General features: G+C 39.2%; 1 protein-coding gene across 1 annotated transcript in view; it reads right to left on the minus strand.

Moving 5' to 3' along the window:
• The window catches only part of LOC149563653 (pyrophosphate--fructose 6-phosphate 1-phosphotransferase subunit alpha-like), a 74649-nt gene that overhangs the window by 33154 nt on the left and 20240 nt on the right, over positions 1-21255 (minus strand). The window contains exon 4 of the mRNA XM_089826814.1: positions 1397-1471. Within this exon, the coding sequence (XP_089682940.1) occupies positions 1397-1471 (75 nt within the window). The remainder of the gene's footprint in view (positions 1-1396; positions 1472-21255) is intronic.

A 21255-nucleotide genomic window follows, 5' to 3' on the forward strand; every position in this document is an offset into this window, starting at 1 on the left:
ATAGAAAGCTGTTATTCCATGCAATAGATCATGAGGGGATATGTTGGACATATTCCAAATTGATGTTGTTGCATTTGGACACTTTGGTCAATACATATGATACCTTCAAGATGAATCTTCTTTCTAACGTCTTCCCTGTCACTCAAAAATAGATAAAACATTCATTTTTGCTTCCTGTTTCTGCATACATTGTTACCAATGGACAAAACCAGCTACGACAACAATTAATTTTGCTTGTGGATAGGTCAGAGAACAGAGGATACAAGAATCTAATCATATTCCCAGCTCATCCACAGAAAAATCTAACAAAAAAGTTAAAAGAAATGCATGCAAATGAGGTCTAAAAATGATTTTTTTCAGGGATGCGACAGTGTTATTAAAAATTTATCTGGTAAGTTAAAAACTCCTTTTCTAGCAGCTGTTATGTATCAAGAAAAAAGGAATCCAATAAGAGCTTTAGAAGAAGAAAATTTGCATAGAATCTGTATTTCAGCTCATACAGAAATCAATTTCCATTGTTGTCAAAAGTCAACACTGCCATATGAATAAGGACGGAGATCAGTTATATCTTGCATTCTGAATATATCATGTTTAGTGTTTAGTTATACAAACAAAAAAATATAAAAAGGAACCCTTAAGGTGCAATCCTAGAACTATTACAACACAAAAAATGGTTGTAGTCTATGAACCAGACATGGTTGACTCCTGACTATGACTCTGCTGGTTCCTACATCCCTTAGATTTTTCATACATTTTTCCTGTCATAGACTAATGGGCAGCACGGCTTCAGGGGCACATTTTTGGAGTTAACTAGTGCCTGTTTAGATGCAGAGGCGTCAACTTTATCGAGCTTCATTATTTTACTCAATTTTTTTAAAGTCTTTGCCAACTCATATGCAGTGACTAGACATTTGCTAAGTATTAAACTTTATTGGTTTTCCAACTTTTTAGTTAAATCTTAATTTTCACAGATGACTCATACAGATGTGCAATAAACAACTATGTATGCACAAAATGTACAAATTTGAATACAACATAAGAAAACAGCTGATATTCAATAATGTAGTGTCAATTAAAACTTTTGACCAAGCTCCAAAATCCTCAGAAAATGTACTTTTAAGGTTTGTGAGGTTTTCGTTTAATTTTTTTGTTTCTTTTTAAATTTGCTATGTTTTAAAATTCCCACTTCTTGACTGGATCCTCCCCAGATTCACTCAAGGAGCAACCCAAGTACATCATTAAAATACCCATAATGACTAGTGGGGCCCATGGCTGAACCCTGTCTTGACCAAAGACAGACCTGGACCAGAATCAGATATCAACCTGGGCTAGTCCTGGTTCGTAAGTGGTTCCCGAAAACCTGATAATACAAAATAGAGAGGAATAAGGGGCACACCTTGATTACGGTATGTCATAAGAATATCATCTGTGATTTCTAGTGTCTTCTGAGCAAATAAACCTTCCGTGCCACCTGCCATCAAAACCATTTGTTAAGACCAAGGAACAAATATATCATTGCAAATATTTTGATATGCAGAACAGTATAATAACATTATTCATTCAGTCAATTATAACGCATGATTCACTGGAAATCAGACCAATACATAAATGTACTAAACCCATTACCGTGAACCAGATAGGATACAATTTCATATTTAACTTGCACATCAGTTATTGATAACACTATATCTACAAATTAGGCTGTATGAATAATTTCTACTGGAAACCTAATGCTTATCAAATCTAATCATTCACAGGAACAAAGAGCAGGAAAAACATCATTAATAGGTATCATTTCATGTGTAATTTTATCTCACCTGGCTTCACAACTAACACAACGCCATATTCACATCACATACCAAGCCTCTTACAAATTACTTTAGAAACATATTATATTTCAAATCTCATCTACTAATCTCCACAGGACTATAAACATTATAAATTTTCTTGGGCACTGTTATCTGAACATCGTTCAATATGCAACTCAACTGTCTTTTTTTCTATTTATGCCCATAATGATTAAATGATAGCACCAGTTTTGCTAGTCTAGGTTTTCTATGGGTTTTTCTTTTTCCTTACACATTATTTAAGTTTGCTTAGATTACATGGTTTATATGACAACATGGGGTTGTTTACCGCATAGATTAATTGATTAATGCACACAGACAATGAACAAGAACAGCTACAACAGAACTCCTTTTATTTGCACATGCCAAAAGATTACATAATGCTTATGATAAGATGATTTACAATGACCCAAGAGGGTGTATAAATACTTTCCGAAGAACCTTCCCGAAGGGGTCCGTCGGCTACATAACAATTACCAAAGGGACCCGTTGGCTACATAACAAGAACCTTCCCGAAGGGACCTGTCGGCTACAAAATCTTTACCGACAACAACACCCTATCGGCTACAGTTTCTACTGACGACATCATCCCCCCCAAAAAGAAAAAGTCATCTTTGGATGACAATTACAAAATACTCGAGACAAATTAACACACAAAATACATTAACTGACTAACAACACAAGATAGATCACTTCCACATTCATCCCGTGCCTGCAACAAACTGGTCTCCAACCCATGATGCATCTGTAGCCTCTGCTAACACAATACTATCTCTTTTAGTCGAGCTGACCTTGATAGCCTCCTATGCTGCTATCTCTGGGTACACTGAGCCAAGTGTCGCTATACTGCCTTCAACTAAATTATCAACTCCTCTCGAGTTCTCTATACATCCACCAAGACAGTCTCACGTCCAACACCTACTCAAAGTGCCTCTAGTACACAAACACTCCATGCCCGCAACAACTCCAGGTCTCATCAACTGGTCACAATTCCCACGACTGATAACTGTAATTGTTTCTTCTGGTCCAACACTTTTTTTGACAACCGCTTATGTTTTCTACCTGATTATCTATTTCTCTTCCCTTTGGCATTATGCATTACTCATTCTGAACATTTTCGATTTGTCGTCGTTTTTCTTTTTCTTTTTTTTGGTGCTCATGCGCTGTTGTGCCTCTTACATCTATTCTACCTCTCTCTAATGTAGGGTTCCTATCTGCGGAGAATATGCCTATAATTTTCTCCTTTCTGTTGCCTCTTCCCTTTCCCGACGGTTCTCTACAACACTGAAAATGATATTCACTCCTCCGTGTTCGCCTGATGTTGAATTTGGTGCACGATGAGAACTCCAATTGTTGAAAAAAATACTCTGCCTACAAACTCACGACCACCTCCACGGAAGAACTAATGGATTTCCCAGACCACCTGCAATATCACAGCAACCAGCAGGGCTATCATTCTCAAAGTTGAAGATGTAAGGGTTTCCACCATAACTTTGATAAACTTCACTGAGGGCGAGTGCCATCTCCTTCACACTGCAGGTCCTTATCTTTCTTCGCTGCTAATGTTGTCACATAAACAAGGTTACATGTGGAACTATGACCGGTAGCCCACGAGTTTTTACCATGAATTTGTTAACGAAGAAAGGACTAAGTCATGGGCGAAAACAAAGCTCAAGTCGTGGCACAAAGACAATCCACGGAGAAGAGGATGGAGCCGAGGCTAAGGAGAACCAAATGTAACCCCAAGTGAGCCCGACATAAAAGATGACCACGAAACCAAGGCTATCCACGGAAGAACATACTGTCAGCAATTGGAAATCATCCGCATGGGAAGATGCAAATATCCGTCAAGACAAGTGATATCCGTGGAGGAAAAGATGACCGCGGGGGAGTGAACATACACGCAGAAAAATGGAAATTGGCCGCAGAAAACATCACATGCCGCGGGTTATAAGATACCTACGAGGCTAGAGACACCCGCGGAAAGAGGGGTCCGCAGGACGGCCTGCAGGAAGTTGCCGGGACAACTTGTCCGTAGAGCAGTAGTCCACGGGTGTGCCCACGGGACAATTTGTCCACGAAGCAACAATCTGCAAGTGTACCCACGGGCACACTTCCGCTCCTTCCTGCTTCTTCTCTTCTTCTTTTTTTTCATTTCAACTTTTTTCTTCTTTTTTTTCCTATTTTCTTTTTTCTTTTTTTTTCCTTCTTTTTTTTCAGACCTCACCATTCTACAACGACGAGGGAGTCGTTTGGACTTGGCCATTCTGGGACAACGACGGAGTCTTCCTGGCATGTACATCTTCAACTTCGACCCGTTGACTGCCTGAGGCACTTCTTGCCCGTCCAAGGTCCACAATTGTATTGCTCCATTGTCGCCAACCTCCTGGATCTGGTATGGTCCTACCCATCTAACCTTAAACTTTTCTGGTTTGATTTCATGTCATCCGTCGTACTTCAACACTAACTGCCCCAGCTGAAACCTGTTCAGTTCTAGGTGCTTATCACGCCACGCTTTGCGTTTGTTCTGTGTCACCTCCGTGGCCCATTGTGCCTACAGTCATCGCTCATCTAGATTATTTCCTTGCTGTCGACACCCTTCAACTAATTTTATGGTGCAGTGCATTCTTTTCTTTCTGTGCGGTCCGTTCATCGTGTACCGAACGATGGGATCTTTCTTTTTTCTAGGTTCAGACTGTATGTTATTCCCCTCAGCTTCAGCCGTAACCGCCTTTCCTTCTTTTGCTTCTCTGTATTCCTTCGAACATTCATTTTTTTCTGTTTTCTCACCTTCGTCGACCCTTAACATATTACAACTCAAAAACAGTTGGTAGTCTTCTATCTGCCAGTGGAAAAGGCCATTCACCGAGTCTAGGTCGTCATCATTCGATCCTCCTAGTCTCAATACTCCTTCGTCCGGTTCCATTCTCCTCTTTCCTTCGTCATCACTTTCGTCTTCACCTTTGGAATCTAACGATGCTACCTCCTCACCTACCATTTGTGTGTGCAGGTCAATTATGAATCTTTTGCCTCCGCGCTCCATTGATAGGGTATTTCGTTTCCAATCATGTTTTACTTTTGCTTGCACCAACCAATTCCATCCCAAAATAGCATCATATCCTTTTCTTTTCAATGGAATGACAATGAAGTCCAATAAAAATGGTTGTGTTCCAATAGTTAGCAATTGCACCCTCAAGGTTCCCAACGGTTTGATCCCATGCTGGTTTGCCGTGAGCAACTGGAATGTAGGTGACCACAATGTCGGCTTTTCCAACTTCTTCCAAGTATCCTTCGGTAACACAATTACACCGGACCCTTCGTCGACAATTGTGTCTGTCAAAACATTTCCCAAAATCCCCATCTCGACAACCGCCGGATGCCTTCCTGTTGTGAGTGCCAGAAGCATTGGGTCTGTTGCCATCGTTCCACTACTGTCCCTTCCAGTTTCCTCCGTTGCTTTCAAAAGCAGTGTAGAATTCAGAATGGTCGTCCATAACTAGAGCATTGTGAGAAGGTCACTTAACTTGATCGGGACTTCCATTTGCATCACCTACTTTATTATGTTTTGCTCGGCGCAATTCCTTGTTGAGGTGCCGGTGGTGTCCTTCAACTGAGATGTCTCCGCCTATGATGCCTTTTCAATTTCCGCCCACGCTTCCCCCAATTTCCTCTTTTCTTCCGTCGGGTCCGAGTACACCTTTGCTTGCCTCCGTATAATTGCCAGAACCTCCTCTTCGTCTATTCCGACAGTGATCAAATTTACTCTGGATTTTGGGCACTTGGCATCTTCATGGTTGTCGGTCCGCACCATCTGCATAATAATTTCAGTGTGTTTGTCGTTGTACAATCCCGCCAAAATGACCCCACAAATTATATGCTTGGCATTGAACGATCAATCGTCCATTTACATCATACTGGATTCGACTTCAGGTGCTATTGTTATTATTGTTGTTGGCACAATCCGTGCTTGTGTTCCCGCTCCCTCCAGACACGGAAGCCTCCTATGCCAGGAACACCTGTTGAAGTCCTCTGGTTTTCATGTTGAAGGGGCATTCTTTTGTGGAATGTCCCATGATCTGACAAATGTCACAAAACTGGTTTTTTGGACAGGAACCCTTTGTGTGACCTTCTGCCTTACATTTCGTGCACCATAATTCGCTTCCCTTTGTTTCTTTCTGCATGTTCTTGAATTCCTTCATCATTTGGATCATATACTTCTAGAGGGCTCGGACCTTTTTGCTATTGTTTTCTTCATCGCTACTTTCTTCTTTTGAGGATGCATCATCGTCTAACTCAGAGGAGCTACTCTTCTTCTTCTTTTTCATCTTTTGCTCACTTTCCAGGTTCAGTGCCCGGTTGTATGCTTCAGTGTATGACGACGAGGGCACGATCTTCATTTTCTTTCCCAATTTCGAGTGTAGGCCTTTAATGAACCACCTTTTCTGTAATCCATCAGCTGGCTTATTCTCCATTTTGTTGATCAAGTCCTTCAACTTCCTAGCATAGACTCAAACTGTTTCATTTTTCCCTTGTCTTGTATTGTATATTTCTACTACAATTTCGTTGTCGTCGCGGAGTAGTTGAAATTCTGCCGTAAACTCCTCCTTGAGGTCGTCCCAAGTGGTTAATTTCTGAGGATCTGCATCAGCGAACCAATCAATTGCGACACCCTGTAAGGTTGCCGAAAACTGCTGAACCCATTCGTTTGTATCAGTTATGGCATTTGCCCTCTAGATCGTTTCACATGTTTTACAATGTCGGATGGGGTCGGCCGTACCATCGCCATCAAACTTCAGCAACTTTTCTTTTGGTCCCGCAATCACTACTAGATTTTGTGCACGGGCATTGTTCGGTCCTGCAACACTAGTTCTGTTCACTCCCACACCGACGATCTACACTCCCATAGTGGCGGTCTGCTCTCCCACACCAGCAGTCTATTCTCCCACTCCGGCGGTCTCAACAGCTGTGCCCACTCCGGCGGTCTCAACAGCTGTGAACTTTTGTGAAGAAGGATCTTCTGAAGTTGTCCTTCCGGAAGTGTATCTCGAACAAAGAGTTCACTCCACGGTCGTGCTCCCTCGGCACTCCAAGCCGTGCGAGTCGATTCCCTTCCGTCTGGATTCTCTTCCCTCTACGAATACAAATTCAGAAACTCCTCCCTGGCTTTTTCCACCAACTCCACCCGCTGTCGAGTCTCCTCCAACAATTCTTCCACGCTTTTGTGTCTGTCGACAATCTTCTGGAACCTCTTACGTTCGGCTTGCTGTGCCAAAATTAAATTTTCTTGTGCAGTATGTATTCCATCTTTCCTTTTACCTTATTTTGATCCTTGTTAAGCTGATTTGGCATTAATCTTCATTCCTCCCACCTTCTAAGTTCATGGGGCAACGGCGCCAAATGTTTACCACATAGATTAATTGATTAATGCACACAGACAATGAACAAGAACAGCTACAGCAAAACTCCTTTTATTCACACATGCCAAAAGATTACATAATGCTTATGATAAGATGATTTACAATGACCCAAGAGGGTGTATAAATACTTTTCGAAGAACCTTCCCAAAGGGGTCCGTCGACTACATAACAGTTACCGAAGGGACTCATTGGCTACATAACAAGAACTTTCCCGGAGGGACCCGTCGGCTACAAAATCTTTACCGACAACAACATCCTATCGACTACAGTTTCTATCGACAACAGGGGTGAAATACATCAGATACATGTGTCACTCTCTTCCACACATGGGTAGATGAGTTACACACCCTCTTTTGGCTTGTTGTGCCACCTCTCATAAACATCTCCCTGTTTTGAGTTTATGTAACAATTTTCATAACTTTTTTTATCTTCATCTAAGGAGGTTATCCCACATGTTTTTCCATTTAGCAAGCAGGTAAAACTTTCCACCTTTTATGGGAAGTAGGTGTAATGTCCCCATTTTTAGCAGGTTCCTACAGTTGGCTTGGTTAGTTCACCATAGCGACCCTCGTGAGCTGACAATGAGATTTGAGGGTCTCAGATGTGGGGTTATAGGCTTTTCAATGCCTATGGTGTAATTTGGCTCCATTTGAGGGACTTACTATTTATAGTAAGTCAAACTATTGGTTCCATTGAGCTCAATTGAGTTAGAGGAGTTGTGTGATGCTCTCAGTTATTATTTTGGGCTTCCAGTTTGGGCTCCAAGAATCTTGGAGAAAGCATCTATTTATTGTAAGTCACCCTATCAAGTTCATTCAACGTCTTTCATCATCAGGATCACTTTGGTGTTGTCAAATTTCGATTTTGATGCTTCTTTCAGTTGTTTTCGCAAGATGGGTGAATTATTATTATTATTCATCTAAATACACTGAGGTTGCTATTTTTGTTGGTGTTGTTGGTTGGTCACCTCAGTATCATAGCTCATTGGAACTAGGACGAAAAGTTTTAAATCATGAGAACAAGAAACAATGGCCTTGCATATCAAAATATTAAGTTATGGTGGAAAAGGTCATTTTTGGAGCCAAAAGCAATTAATTAATTATATTAATGGCACTTTATTATATTTTAATATTGTGTGTGGGAAGCTTCTTAAGTGAAGTTCATTCGGGAAACTTTGCGCCATTTGGAGATTATAAATATGAGCCCATTTGATGAGTGAAGCATCTGATGATTATTTGATTATCTTATTTTGCTTTGCCGTCTTTGTGACGTTCCTGAAGTCTGATTTTTCTGTGCCCTTGCTAAGGTATAAGGATTCGTTCTTGAGAAGTTCATTGTAATTCACAACTGAGGTATTGTGAATTAGTTTTCTAAGAATTGGTTTTTATCTCCATTGTTGTATACACTGTGGTTGGGAGATACTGTGGTGTTGGGAATTTGGAATTTGGTGTCTTCTTATATATTATTACTATTGTTGAGAAGTGGTTGGGTGCTGGTTAATTTGGAGATGATTACCCACTAATATTTGTTGTTAGGTGTTATTTTCTATCTGCACTTTGGGAGCAGCGTTTTACATATCTGCAATTGCATTTGTTTGTTGGAGAATTCTTTTGCTGCTGCTACACTTCATTTCAAAGGGTTTAAAGGCATGTCTTACCTGTAAGTTCATTGATTGTAACTTCTAATTTTTTTTGGGTACTATTTATTTAGATAATAAAGGATATTTTATCAATTGGGTTGTTGGTATTTTGTGAAAATACTCAGTATCTAAGTTGATATTAAAATCTGGAATTTTCAGCTATATATTCCCTATGTAATATCCAAATATTTGAGCTGAAATAATTATTGTAATATCTTCTATTTTTCTGCTATATTGTTATATCATAAATTGCAAAACCTCAAAAACAAAAAACAAAAAATCATTTCTTTTCCATAGATTGTTTGAGTGCCAACATGGCTCATTATAGTGGTATCAAAGCTTGCTTGCAATGTGTTTGACGAAATGTCAAACAACTGAATTATAAAAGAATTTGGTGTATGATAAAGTTATAACTGGTTGGAGTTATTACAGTAGGAGTTAATGCACTTCTCATATATTATTCTATTGAAAGAGTTGGATCACCATCACATCCGTGCCATGGTGCAAGCAAGTTTTGGATCCGATTATCAGACAATGGATCACATCCTAATTGTTTGGGGCATTATTGAGAAGGTGCATCATCGCTCCTCGAAGGTGTACTATTGCTTTGTGGACTTTTGCAGAGCCTTTAATTTTGTCCCCAAGATGACCCTTTTTTAAAGGCTTCGAAATATTAGTATTTTAGAGACTCTTTTGGTGGCTATCATGAGACATTACGAAATGGTTTTGGGCCATCTCAAGACCTCTTATGGATTTTTAGACTCCATCAGGAGCACCGTTAGGGTTAAGCAAGGTTTCAACTTATCGCCTACTCTTTTTGGTATCTAGATTGACAAGCTAGAGAGGTATCTTCAAGCTTCTTGGGGATGGTTGGCTTCTTCACCATGCTCTAATCTCTATTCTGCTATTTGCAAATGATATTGTTCTTTTAGCCTCCTCTACAAAGGGTTTATAGAGAGTTGGACAGTCTTGCGTCCTTTTGCAAGTTGTGGCATTTGACAGTTAATTTGAGGAACACCATGGGGGATGGTCTTCCATGCTTGCAAGACCTCTCACCTCCATTTCTTCTTCATGGGTTTGGAGGTGGAGATCTCGTCCTCATACATATATATGAGGGTCAAGTTCTTCAAGCCATGTTTGACCATGAAACCTGCCCTTAGCCACAAATAAATAAGGGGTATGGTTCGTTGACCCTCTTCAAGCAACAGTGTTTTCGACACCAGTTCCAAGACACTTTGTCAAAGGTGACTCTTATGGATACACTTATCAAACCTTTTGTTCTCTATGGTTTATTGGTGTGGGGTCTTTTGTGGGATTTTGATTGGGCTTCTATCAAGCAGGTTCAAATTCTCCTCCTCTAGCACATTATCCTTTGCAAGCAATCTAATTCATACAACATTATTCTTGTGGAGGTGCATCCCTTCAGGCTTGAGGCCATATTTGATCTAGTTTGGTACCTTCATCGCACTCGAGGCTCGAGGCTTTGTTGATTCAAGGGAGGAGCATCACAAATACCTCTTCCTTACCTACTATTCCTTAGAGTCTATCAATGCTTTTATTATCTCCTCTGGTCGGGCTCGTAGATGGTTTGTTGAGACTTTGAGCCTTCTTGGGTATATCGAGATTTCTATGGATTGCAACCCTCCCTTATAGTACCCTCTTGATGCCCCCCCCCCCCCCTTCAGGAGCTCAGTAGACGCATTAGAGATGACATTTACAAACAATTCATTCATACTATTTAGGTTAACCCCCACAGGGGCCATTGTCGTAAGATGGTCTTTTATGCAAAGGACTTTCTAGATCTAGAGGACAAACTCATTATTCACCCTTCCTACTTATCCCACCACTAGCCACAATCCCTCAAGATCCTCCTTGGCTCCTTCAAAGTGGGTTCACATCAGCTCCATTGTGAGACTAAACATCATATTGCCAAAGTACACAAGATTTTTCAGCTTTGTAGTAGTGGAGAGGTGGAGTCTACGAATCACTTATCTTGTGTTGTCCTCTATACTATGAAATCAAGGGGATGTTATATCGTCTCTTTAGGGAGATGTGGTTGTTCTCCACCTTCAAATATACGAACCAGAGACGCCTTGGCCTTTACTTCAAGAAGCCCTTAGGCTTTGAGGCCACACACTTCAGCACCAACATCTTGTGAGGCCTCCACCTTGTCAGCTCATTACCTTTTTCTTCATAGGGATCCATTCAGTGTGCGGTACCAAGGATCAGCTTGGGCCCACCACTTATTCCAGATCTATGAAGCCCAAGACAAACCCTTGTCGGCAGGAACTATCCTCATCCAGGGTCACTCTGAGGCGGCCCATAATTCTGATTAGTCCTATCCTTCAATTCGTAAGTTTTTCATAGTGGTTTGGAATCCTTAAATGGGTTAGAGAGAATTTTCTTTTCCATTGGAGACTTCTTATCATTTTAATTTCAGTTGTTGCTTTCTTCTTTGGGCACTGTTTGGTGTCCCCATTTTTATGTACTTGGCAATCCCTTTGATCCTTTATGGTCCTTTGTTGGACATTAATAGATTTAACTTTATTTGTCTCTTGTATGCATATGCCCTTATTTTTCAATGCATACAACACTCTCATCTCACCTTCACTAGTTTCATTAGAGCTCGATGAAAATATTGAAATATTTTCATATTTCTCTTGCATCCTCTCTATTTTCTCTCATTTCGAAATTTACTCTTCATTCCATTTTTTTTATTGTTGATCATCTCTCACATTGAATAGTGCATGGTCTACAACCAAGATCGGACCATTTTAATTTCAGTTGTTGCTTTATTCTTTGAGCACCATTTGGTGTCCCCTTTTGTATGTACTTGGCAGTCCTTTATGGTCCTTTATTGGACATTGATAGATTTAACTTTATCTGCCTCTTGTATGCATATGCCCTTATTTTTCAATGCATACAACACTCTCATCTCACCTTCACTAGTTTCATTATAGCTCAATGAAAATATTTCTCTTGCATCATCTCTATTTTCTCTTATTTCAAAATTTTCTCTTCATTCCATTTTTTATCGTTGATCATCTGTCGCATTGAATAGTGTGTGCTCTACAACCAAGATCAGATCTTGGGTCGGTACTTGCTTCTTGCAAAATCTAACAAGTTTATGGAATTAAATAGCCTCTAATAAGATAGGTGTCTTGGCTGAATGAAGTGAGATCTGTCATGGTTGACAATCAAGAGAACACAATGGGGAGTTCTTTTGACATTAAGGAGAATGCAGAGTTCCATTGTTGCAAGATGAAAAGGATACTAAAAACCACTAATATTCTTTAGAAAGGCAGGGTAACAAAGCAATATGTAATGATAGGAAGGGTAACGGCAAGCTTTATTCCAAACTAGATAGGTCCTTTGTGATTGAGAACCATATGCTCACTTCCTCTAGTGGATCAAAGAAATGTAATGAGTATGTAGCTTATTCTATATGTATGTCATGTCCCTACCAAAAATCAGGCCGCTAAATAGTTAAATGGAATGACACCTCTTGATTAACAAAGGGAGCATAGGTAACAACTTGTTCCAAGCCAGCTATTGTCTAAGAATAATTTAATCAATCAATGATTTAATATTATGTTTATGAATAGAGGAAATAAATGAATTAGTCATATTCAGGACCTAAAGGCACAAAGAGTCGATAAAAGATTTAATAAGTTTTTAATTAAAGATTGAAACATATTCTTATGAGCCGCCAAAAATCATCAAACATATACAAAGACCAAACATAACTAAAATTGATCACAAGTAAAGAAAGTTATATGAACATTCGCATATGGTTAAAGAAGTATTTATTTTCCACCATCTGTATGTTCAGGACAGATAATCACCACTGATCAAACTGAGGACATAGGACATCTATCTGCAAACTTTATTGAGCATATTGTAGTTGCTGGATCCCAATATACTACACAAACGCCGTTTCCATGGTCTTCAAGAAATAACAATCCAGTGAACAAAGATATGGTAAACGTACACATCAATAATATTATGAGAAGGATACCATTGAGCCATCAGTATAACTTCAAATACTCTACTAAATCAAATGTAGAAGATTAATGTAAGAGGCTGAACTGAAGACATGATCAATGGATATGGAACAATACTGAGAAACAATCGATGAATGAGTAAGAGATAATGATTACAGTATATTCCTAAGTGTGCAACAATAGTTCATATGGAGATCAATAGCCAAGCAGTGAATAATTAATAATAATAAATATCCATCATACAAACCAATATGATTATCCCACAAACCATAACGGTCAACAGATATGAAATTGATATAATTGACACCAAGTCTGAAATGATGACAGTGACCATCCACAATAATGAAAGTGTACATCAACAAAGCTATTAGAAATTGACTGCAGATACAAAAGATGCTCATGCAATAAGTGGCTATGGGGTCAGTAAAAAGAACCAAGGTTTAGCAATGGAGCTAGCAAATCAATCAATGTCATTAAGTCAATTGGCAACATTGGTTAAAGATAAACAAACAATTAGACACTAATTGGTATTGGTATTGGTAATACAGAGGTGCGATTACCATAAGTGATTATAGTCCATTTATTAATTACACGGCTAAGAGGTGCAAGGAATCGATATTTTTATAAGCAATTAACAATAGACTAAACAGTATCCTTTGAAACATTAAACCAATTGTTATGAAAGGAAATGTTTGAAGGAAAGAGGTCATTTATTGACTTCAAAGGCTGCTGCCTCTTTAAATTGGAAGATACAAAAGAAAGTTCAAACTTATTCAAGCATCAATGGATCTAGACATCATCAGAAGCAAAGGAAAAATAAAAAGGATTAAGAACAGATTTCAGTTTAGGCCTGCAATATGGATGACAAGCATCGTGTGGCAATATCTTACATATGAATGCTGCTAATGACTGTTTTTATAATGAACTAAATATGTGGCCAGAATTATGATGTTGCATGATTGTTTATAGTAAAATGCTTACAGAGAAATGTATTTAGATAGTCTTTGCATCACTGATTATATATGTGCATATCTTTTTTAACAGTTTCAAAAGCATAACCATAGTGATGGGACTAAAAAATGCATTCCTATTTTGAGTACCATTCCAAGCTGTTGAGTCCCTACAAGCACATTTTAATGCGTGATTACCCGGCTGTCCGTTTGAGGCCTAAGAGGTGTTTAATGTTTCTAACACCTTGCATTCAATATCTCTACTCGTCCCGTGAATATAAATTGTCATTCTGTGAAGTTTTGTTTTGAGCAATGTCCGAATCTGCATTTTCGCCCAAGTGTCAAACAGCAACAAGTAGCCTATTTTGCAATTGAATATCGTGCGCCCAGTAAAGTTTCATGACTCGCCACTTTGGGAATGTTTAATATGCATATCAAAGAACCTATGTTTCAGATTTCAAATCGTTTCGACGTGTTTGACTAGGTTTTGAATCCCTCAAAGTCAGTTGTTCATTATTGTCATGCTGATATAAATTGTTCAGAATTCTGGGAGGCCCTACTTGACCAGTTATAACTTTGACCCAGTTGACCGAAATGAAAAAGTTCCTTTTGCATTACATTTTAGAGGTGAGAGAATTGTTACGTCTCAAATGTGAGCTTATGATGAATCCGTTTGATTAGTTTTTGAACGTGATTCAAAATGCAATTTGTAAAGTTTTTAAAGTGCAGATTGATCGATGCCCCTGTTCAAGATGTCATAACTCTGAATCTATGATAGGTGAGATCAAATGGATTGTACCACTGTGTTCTACTCTGAATATTCGCCAATTTGTACGTCTTGACAAATCCATCTGCACACTTTCCTAGGTTCTTTCCATTTGTAAAAATCACTTTTCTGCCAGTGTTCCCAGTCCTACAAATCCAAGCAAACCTCTTTGACCGTTCACCAAATGCGCCTAGTTATTTGTCATGGGCCCAAATCCCATATTTATACTCTCCTCATGATAGTGAACTAATGCCCCAATTTGCTTGCCTCCAAGTGTCAATTTGACCTGTTTTCAAAGCCAAAACCGAATGCAATTTATTGTTTTCTAACATGTTTGCTTGTAGGCAATTCTGAGAAGGCAACTGTGATAGTCAATATCTTTTGACTAAGTAATCGTCATGACACAAGATTTGGTAACGTGCAAGACTATGGAACAAAGAAGCAGTATGTCATCTTTGAGGGCCCAATTATTTGTTTTAGTCAGTTTATAAGGCTAGTCAAAGGACCCCAAGGCACGAAATTGGCAATTTGCAGGAGAGGTTAAAAACGAGTTTTAAAGGTTGAATCAATGATGCAAATTGATTGCAGTCAGTATCAAGAGTTCGTTGGATCAGTTCAAGGGGTCAAGTGTTTCAGACTGATGAGAAATTGTGGAGATTGGGGTGTTCAGTGATGTTGTAATAACTATAATCATTGTGATCACTTGACATTGTACATGTCACTTCAAGACCATGGATGTACAAATCTCACACATGTCGAGAATGTTCCGTGTCTTCAACTTTTTGATCAAATCAAAGATTAAAATATGTGTCACGAATAATATGAGAGGAACTCTAAGTAAATGTGTTGAAGCCTAAGGGAGTTTTTTTGTGTCTCAATTATGTCTTGGTTTTAATCAAGGTTTGGCACTAATTAGCTTAGAATGTCGTTCATTTAAACAATGACAAGCAAACAAAGATGAAGAAATATGGTGAAGGCGGTGAAGCATTGTCCAAATGTGGATGGATACGACACCTCGCCAGCAATAGAGATTTGTCATGTGCCTAAAGAAGGTGATTTTAAAATCAAATCTATATCATATAAAAGGTGAGATTACCTTTTGAATACATTCCTCCCCATTTCACACCTACCACTACTGTAACATTCAATTGCTTGTAGGCATCATCATAATCGATCCAAGCTTGAATGTCTTTTTCATTTTTTGACTTATCTAATGCAACTTTTTGCCATTCCAATGCCCCACCCCATAGTTTGGATAGATAGGAGTCAAAGCTATAACTATGTACATCAATCCCTCTATATCATTGAAGGGGTCAGCTTAAATGGCAGATTGTCCCCTTGGCATTGATACCGACCTCGCAAGCCATGGCTCATTTTGGTGAAGACCAGGAGGCTCCTCCTCTATCTATTTGAAGCTAAGGCCATGTCGTTACCAATTGGCAATATGGATGGAGCTCTTACTCTCATTTAGGTCTGTGATTTGCCATGGAAGAGAAGGTATGCACAGTAAATGTCTTATATAAGGGTGATCAGTTATAAGAAACACTTGCTACAAAACGTAGCTGCACAAACAAGTGAAGGGTCCAAGGACTCCTCTAACAATCCTACCCTTTTTTATAGAAACACCGCTTCCTGCTATCTCCATGCTCTGCAACCATTAGTCCCATAACTACTTGATGCAGGAGACTACGTTTTTTTTTTTTTTGAAGATTCACGAGTGGAGGGAGCAAAACCTTTAAAGAAAAAGGGAGGAGGTAAAGGAAATGATACTGAAGGCACAGCACGAAAAGTTTTTTAAATGCATTTGTTGTAAGTTATAGGGATCTCGTGTCACGAACATAGTACATATAGGACAAATTTGCATTTAGTGTGAGATTTTGAGGTGGATGTCAAATGGTGACAGTCTTTCAGTGCTTCCTCCAATCTCCAATGCTGATGCTTGTTGGTAATTGCAGCTTAAAACCGACGTATGAAGAAGCCACGGCAGAACAAAGGAGTCACATTACAATTTTGTCTTAGCCGTTGACAACATCACGACTTAAAGTTATGTAAGATAGAAACTATTCTATGCTTTGGACGTGGGCATTGTACCTAGTTTTCTAAAACGTCGAGCAAGTGATAGCGGAGGTCTTAGTAGGTTTGGTCATCTTCACTGTGTTTTAAAAAAGGGAGGCTCATGTCTTGGGGTGATCCAAAACACTTGCTATGTCTCACGAAAATGTATGATGAAGAAGAGGGACGACAAAAGGAGAGGCGAGATGGAAAGATCACACCGAGAACACAATAGAGGGCATGGTAAGGGAGGCATCACCAAGCGTTTTGGATGGAAATCTTTGAGAGAAACCACGGATTGCAGAAGGTTCGGGAAGTTTTATTTGCAATATGTTTATCCCACATCTGTCGTGTAGAGGGCCTCACAGCTGTTTATATACCTTTACACAATATGTTATAATGTCTTAAAGACATCAAGGTTTTTGGTAAGCCAATGCTCGCAGGTGGGGCCCAGGCCGATTGAGGGGAACCTAAAGTTAATTTTGAGCAACGAATATGTTGATGTGGCCCAATGACCGGATGATGATGTGGCATGGCAGCCAACCCCTGAATGACACATGGCAGGGCACTCCGAACATGGAATGGATTTTGAGGTTGCCACGTGGCGAGGAGCAACAATGTCACGACATTGCTATGTCACTAGCAACATGGCAAACCCAAGATTTCATGGCGACAAAGTTACAAGCCGCCATGTGGCTGATGTGGTGCGGATTACTAGGCAAATGACAAAGCAATGATGTTGACAGAGGTGCCACATGTCACGACGTCGCTATGTTGCAACAACAATGTGGCGACCAAATCACAGTGCAACACGTGGCATCTAGATGGTGATGTGGCAGTGAGCAGATCAAGTGCACTAGATCGTGCCCCCTGGCAAATCAGACGACTATCGCTATGTCACCAAGGAAAGATGCACGCCAGATAAGTATGGCGACATGGCGACCCAATCAGAGGCTGTCACGTGGTAGCGGGCCCAGTCAAACGTGTCGAAATGAGGACCAATCTGGTGGCGCCACGTGTCAGCCTAGTCAAACCTAAGTTGACCCAAATAGAAAATGAGAAGGAAAATTGAAAAGTGCAAAATCAAATATTTTATTATTTTTCTCAAAAAAGGGCATGTATGGGAAATTTTTAATAAACAAAGGTTATAACATATAGTTTTGACCTTAGGAGATTTTAAATTTTTGGAAAATGAAATGCAAACCAAAAAGCCATACCAGGAGCCTGTTTTTCAAGTTGATCATTTGAGCATTTCTGATACATCGACATAGCACTATCATATACCGTCGGAACCGGAAGAAAGTGAACTTTTCATATTTGAGTTTTATTTCCGCACAGGAAGCAGTGTGTTCGAGCTATTCAAGGTTTTGTACCAGATGCCCATTTTTCAGCCTCATTCAGGCATAACAGTTCAGATTTGATTTTTAGCAAGACGATGAACTGGATGTGTGCCAACGACATCAGGGATGCATTTTGGGACGGATGTTTTCACCTTCAAGTCAGTTTAATGAATGAATAATCAGCATTTTTTATGCATATCTGATGTTTTTGTAGAATAGGGTTTTTCATCATTAAGGAAGAGATATTTCAAATTTGTTACAAATATTGATGAGATTCATGTCAGATTTCACTTGTAGAAAGATGAGAGATGCTTTGCAACAACAGGGAATGAAGATTCAAGCGGACACCTGTCACTTCTAGATCAGATCCGGCTTCTTCTTCCTTTCCTATATTTTTCTCATTCTCTCTCATTGTACGGGTTCCAGTTTTTGATATTTTTCATTGCTATGATACCATGTTGGCTGCAGTTAATCTGTGATGCCACAAAGTTGGATCTAGGACTGTATTTCCACCATCTTTTTCAGCATATTTCTCTCTTGTATGAACAGCAGTAAATAAAGCTAGTATAGATAGTTCTAATCTATTTAGTGGTTTCAAGAGTTATTTACATGCATCTTGAATGTATAGTTTCAAATAAATGAATACAATGAGCAAGAATCTTCTTAGTTTCATTCTGATTCTTGTCCCCTATCTCTGTAATTTGCAATGTTGTGTGGTTTAGGGACAAAGAACTTAGACCCGTTTGCATCCCCTTAAGGTTGTATGTCTAGTATGTTTTGTTGTTGGAACAAAGAGCCAAGTAAATGCTTAATGTATTTGACAGGGTTGCTGGTTATTTGAAAAGGATTTTTCATGAGAATGAGGTTTTTATAAACACCAATGTCTGATTCACAAAGTGATAGGATAGATCTGATATCTTGATGTATGGAATATGTTACCGGTATCATAGATGTATGTGTGTGATTTGTGGAACTGCCCAATAGATAAGGCATTGATCAGCTATAGGATCAACTTGTTCTTACTATTGCATATTTGTGGATTTGCTGAAATCAAAATTATAGTCATCCATTTCCCTTTCCGTTTAAAAGCTACTACACAATTAGGATGCCCTCAATCAACTTGTGGATTTCATAGGATTTGCAATTTGCTACTACACATCTTTGTTATTGCATGTGTATAGGAGAAATAAGGGTTTTATCTACTTTGTTAGATTCAAGTGTATGCTTTTGAACAACCGGTACCATATAAATGAATCTGAGGTACACCCGCCTAGGTTTTGCAGAGCCTGAAGTAGAAGAAGGGTCTAGCCTTATAGTTGGCCCAATGTCTGAAAGGATATGTTGCAGATGGGAAGTAGCTGCCCCTAGATGTATATGTTCTCATCGGGATAATTTGAAGCGTCATGTTTTAAAACACCAACACACGGTATGGGACAACTTACTGATAGATAATATAGAATAATATACATTGGCATTTTTGTGACCTAGTGTGCATTTCCTCTACTGACTTTGAATGTTGTCATATAGAGTTATGTGTGAAATATCATGTATGCCTTCTGATTGGTACAATAGACCATGGTAGGGGAAGTGAGGGAGTCACCATTTAGAGAATTGCGATGAGGTCACCTTCTAAACACCTCATCTCATGGGCGTGACGAAGGAGTTTCCATGGGACCAAAGGGGGCCAAAGTGGACTGCCTTTGGGCTTAGGAAGGATAGACTTTTAGGGCACCCTATTGTGAATTACACCCATAGTCCTTACCATGGAGAATTGGTGTTCAACCATTTGACACCAAGCTAGGAGTGGCAAGATGAAGGAGAGCGGTATAGGACCACATAATGGGTATCCCACCTCATATCTATGACACAAATCACATGAGGCCAAAGGGGATGGTATATCCGCTCTTGAGCCTAGGGTAGAAGGCTTTTTGGTTACCACATCAAATTGCCCTACCCCGACACTTCTATGGGGTTGGGTGACATAGTAATCTAGTGAATTGATTTACATTCTTCATATATGTTCATTTCTAATTAAGAAGTCTAACTATGTATTATAATTATTAATAACCCCTAACTGTGATGCAGGTCTTCAATTAGATTGAAGGGTATCTCTAAACCTTGCGTGCTTTGAAAGGAAAATTGTAATCTAAGGCAAATTTCAATACTGATAATTTGGGACATTGCATAATCATGCATAATCACCAACCTCCTAGGGTAACTTCTACGTTGGCCTCTTATCCTCCTCAATCTTTGAATCTTTCAAGGTAAGTCTCTTGTCTTCCTCGGCCTTTAGTTAATTTCTCAAGGTTGGGTTTCTATGATTAAGGAGAAAGCTGTTTGGAAGCTTACAAAAGACACTATTGAGTTGAAATCTAGTATAATGGTCTCGCCAATGTTGTATCAAAGCTTCTCAATTCATGAGAACTTATGGAAGGACCAAAGCAAGAGGTAGAAACAAAATGGCTAAACAAGTCGAGATGAAATTCATTAGGAATGAAGAATGTCTTCTAAAGTTCCCAAAAGGATGTATGTTGCAAGTACAAGTTGTTAGATTTAAACATATTGTTAAAATCTAGCATAATTATGTTGCCAAAGAAGCTAGCAATGGATCTAGGCTTACTTGCACTAGGAAGGAGGATGAGACAAGAAGATAATTCTTTAAAATTTCAAAGGAAAAATATACAAGGGAGAAATCCAAGCAATTGACATTTGAAGTATTGTCTTTTCTGGTTATAAATAAATAAGGATGCTAATTTTCCTTTTACAAGTGACACGGTTCCATCTGATGGCTCTAGTGAGAACATAGAGAGGAGAAAGAGAGTTTATGTTCTCATTGTTTTCAAGAAACAGATATCGGTGCAAGAAGACTCCTCATCAAACAGGAATGTAAACTTGGATAAGAATAACTATTTAATTGACAGTCTCAGGGATGAAAGTCTCCTTGGGGGTGGGGGGTTATCATGGGTTATCCCCCAAATATTACACGGGAAATAAAGATAGGATATACATAGAGATCTTGGGATGTGTTTTGAGGCCTCCCTTGCCAGTAGGTTGGTCCCAAATATTAATAAAGAGATTATTGAGTTGATCCCCATTAAAAGAGATAGAAGTCAGGTGACTACTATGCTGAATGAGCCCTATAGTACCTTTGCTAAAAACTAACAATCTTGCAGACTGAATAAGCCTTCCTAAGACTGTCTCATCTACTCATATAAGGTTTGTGAAGATGCATCCTTGACA

This window comes from Cupressus sempervirens, chromosome 4, assembly GCF_028749045.1.
Source record: "Cupressus sempervirens isolate cs-2001-9-10 chromosome 4, ASM2874904v1, whole genome shotgun sequence".
In the NCBI taxonomy this organism is placed as follows: Eukaryota; Viridiplantae; Streptophyta; class Pinopsida; order Cupressales; family Cupressaceae; genus Cupressus; species Cupressus sempervirens.